Source organism: Notothenia coriiceps, unplaced genomic scaffold (assembly GCF_000735185.1).
Source record: "Notothenia coriiceps isolate Sejong01 unplaced genomic scaffold, NC01 NC01_scaffold00038012, whole genome shotgun sequence".
In the NCBI taxonomy this organism is placed as follows: Eukaryota; Metazoa; Chordata; class Actinopteri; order Perciformes; family Nototheniidae; genus Notothenia; species Notothenia coriiceps.
The window spans coordinates 1-3,332 of record NW_011370713.1 but is presented as its reverse complement, the minus strand read 5'-3'; the positions used below and the strand labels follow the sequence as shown (position 1 = coordinate 3,332).

General features: G+C 43.9%; 1 protein-coding gene across 1 annotated transcript; it reads right to left on the bottom strand.

Moving 5' to 3' along the window:
• Nucleotides 1-144: 144 nt before the first annotated feature.
• LOC104967950 (RING finger protein 145-like) lies at nucleotides 145-1,702 on the bottom strand. The gene is made up of 4 exons (XM_010797491.1): nucleotides 1,563-1,702; nucleotides 1,313-1,404; nucleotides 461-696; nucleotides 145-324 (listed from the first exon to the last, which is right to left on the bottom strand). The coding sequence occupies exons 1-4, from the start codon at nucleotides 1,700-1,702 to the stop codon at nucleotides 145-147; spliced, it is 648 nt and encodes a 215-aa protein (XP_010795793.1).
• Between the last annotated feature and the right edge of the window lie 1,630 nt (nucleotides 1,703-3,332).

Here is a 3,332-nt window from a genome sequence, read left to right as displayed (position 1 = left end):
GGGGACAGAAGAAGGGGAGTAAACAATGGTTACAAGACAAGGCAAATACCATCATAATCCATCATAGTCTGCTTATTTACAGAACACACTCTAGAGACTGGTTTCTCTTGTGGTGCTCCACACAGGGTGAACAGTGTTGTGGTCCTACCTGGTAAGAAAGAGGAAAAGGAGCCTCTCCCTTGAGGTAGGCTGGTCTCTGGTGCTAAAGTAGGAGTAGATCTGCAATGCGAATAGCAGGAGCCAGAAACACATGAAGAGAACTGGAAGTACCAGCTGGTTCCACAGAGACATACCCAACGCGAGCAGCCCGTACACTTCCACCACCTGGGGGACAGAGGGAGGCGGTAGGGAAAAAAATGAATGACATTAATATTAAATGTGAGGAAATCTCTCAGGACTATATGATTTAAAGGAAAACAGAGAAAGATGGAAACATCGGGCCATATAACTCGGATATTACCTGAGCCAGCTCCCTGTAGGCAGTCTTGGCCAGGTTATATGGTACCAACAAATTAGAAGCCAGGAAGTAGATGACCTCCAGGCCTGTGAAGATCATGGAGAACTTATTGATGAAGACGATGGTCTCCAGCGGCACCAGACACAGTCTGGCCACCAAAGGGAGGAGGTGAGCGGAAAAAAGCCAAATCCTCTTGGTCTGCATCACACAGGAACATAGAGTACACACCACCAGCTGACCTGAGAGGAAGAAAGAGGATGAAGTTTGCGCATACACATAAACCACTCTCATATTAAGCAACATATTTAAATACACCCCCGCCCCCCCTCTCTCTCTCTCTCCGCAGCGCTATATCTCTGTCACTGTAACTATGTTATTTGTGCTTGCTCAAGCTTTCACTATGCAGTGAAATCAGAACTCAGTTTTCTCTTTTTAAAGCACAGGAGACTCCACATCTTCTCTGCAGTAAGATCAATTCAACACGGACCAGCTTCCACAGCATTAAGGCTAGGAGTTGGTGATCAGAAGGATGTCTGCCAAGTCAAACAGTATGACCTTTAAGAGATGCTTTTTAATATAGCTGAGCAATTTGCTGCAACTCTCCTAAGATTTCCGTGCCTTCTTTATAGAGGATGGATTTCTGCAGTCAGAGACTTGGGTTTAAATTGTGTCGCTCACTTTATTGCAGTTCTACAAGTGACAGAAGATCAATGTTATACTTTTTTCCCAATACTTTTCTAGTCCTTCCTGATGCATGAGTAGCAAATGAGAGGGGAAACAAAGTGCTGCAGAATAACCTAAACGTGCAAATGTTTATGAATGATGCATACAGCGTCTTCACGCATCATATTATACCTATGAGCGCAGTGGTGAATCTGTTCATGGAAAGGGGTTCATGGTAGACAGGTCCTTCAAAGCCAGACTCTAGTTCACTGCGGACATAATCCCTGAAAACAAAGTTCAAAATGATCAATTTACAGGAAAGTCTATTGTGACTTATTATCTACCACGTTTTCTAGCTATTCATCTAAACTAGCAGAAGAACAACTCTTATATTCTGTGGGTAAAACACTTGAAGAATATGGGTCTATATGTAAGTGTGTACCTCGAGACCTGGTGACCAGCGAACAGCAGCAGGGCCGTGAGGACATACAGGTAGAGTTTCACCAGGTGCTGGCGCGGCAGAGTCAGGAGCACCAAGCTCAGGATGTAACCTGCAATGGAGTTAATCATGCAGACACACATGATAGGTTAGAGACAGTCAGCAAGCAAAGCATTCAGTACAAAGTGATACTATAAAAGCATCTCTGTTTATTCCTGTTTCAGGACCTTACTGTGTTTGTACTTAACACACAAGTGATTTACTAAATAATGTCATGTGGTTGACAGAAGTTTCTTAAGTTATTGCAGGGAAATATTTTGACAGTCAATAAAACAGTCACTACTGTCAATAATATTATCATACAACAGACTACCAAAAAACATGCACCAAAAACTCCGTAGTGCATAGTTACTTTGGTGTTACTGACTCTCCCTCTTTTATTATGCTGTCCAGCCACAGCGCTCATCAGCACATACCAAGCCTATTGGCTCATTAGCCAACTGCAGCACACACACAAACACGACAGTCTGACAGCACACACACAAACACACAGAGAAAACTCAACACTGTGCTTGTTTGTTTAAATTTGCTGACCATCAGACTTTGCTGAGTCAGCGTCACCCTCGCATCACGGTCACTGTCAGTCAGTGCTTCAGTTTCACTGGCTCCCTGTGTTGGAGAGACTAGGACTTTATGAACTCATTATTGGCTCTTGGATAATCTGACTCATGGTTCTTTTCCATTTAGTGTGTTCTGTGATGGTAGTCTGTCTCAAAAGGAGGTTGTGGCTTGTTTTCAAAGAGTTACACCTCATAAAAGGGTGTGAACCCGATGGATGGAAGAGGAAAACTAATTTCAGGCATCGTCCATCTTTTTTATTTTACCAACGGATAAAATTGATTGTTTTGATCACACTCCACTTGTCGTTGTGCCAAGCAATCCCTCCTGAGCGCACTGAAATCACTACAAAGCAGAGCCTCATGGCTTACTGCCTACCAATATGTGTGAGCATCCTCTAACTCAGAGGTGCCCAGTACGTCGACCAGTCGACCGCGGGGGCAATGCTGGTAGATCGCGAGTCATTCATTCGTTAAAATAGACAAAACAGGTTTTGATCCCTCCTCCCTTGGCCTCCCTGCCACTTAATTCAGGAGTTTACTTGATTGACAGAAAAAGCGACCTATCGCTTTCCAGTCTGTTAACCCAGAATGCAAAGCGATACAAAATCAGTCAAGTGCCGGGAAAACTCAAATTGAGTTAAAGAGACAAACAACAAAATGAGTGCGGGACCGATCAAAAAGCTGGAGACATATCACTTCCACACAGAATGGGAGGAAGAATATTTTTTTGTGATGTCATTGTCACATTCAAAGGTTATTTGCCTTATTTGTAAAGCAAGCGTTGCTCTGCCAAAGGAAGGTAACGTGGAGAGGCATTATCGGAGCGTTTACAAGGCATATGACAGCGACTTCCCTCCGAGTAGCGAGTTTAGAAAGAGAAAGGTCATTTATTATTGCTACAAAAACCTTATCTCGCAGTTTTAGTGTCGCCAACTCGTTTCTAACATGCAAAAAGACAAACAAATGCGTCTATGGTCGGTGTATTTTCAACCTTTCCAATCCAGACCAGATCTCTCTCTCCCCTGTCTGTGTGCGAGGGGGCGGGGCAGTTTACACACACACACAACACACGCAGCTGCTACATGCAGCAACACACGGAGGAGATGGCGGTAGAGAAGCGCTCCAAGGTGTGGTTAAATGTTACCCGTCTTGA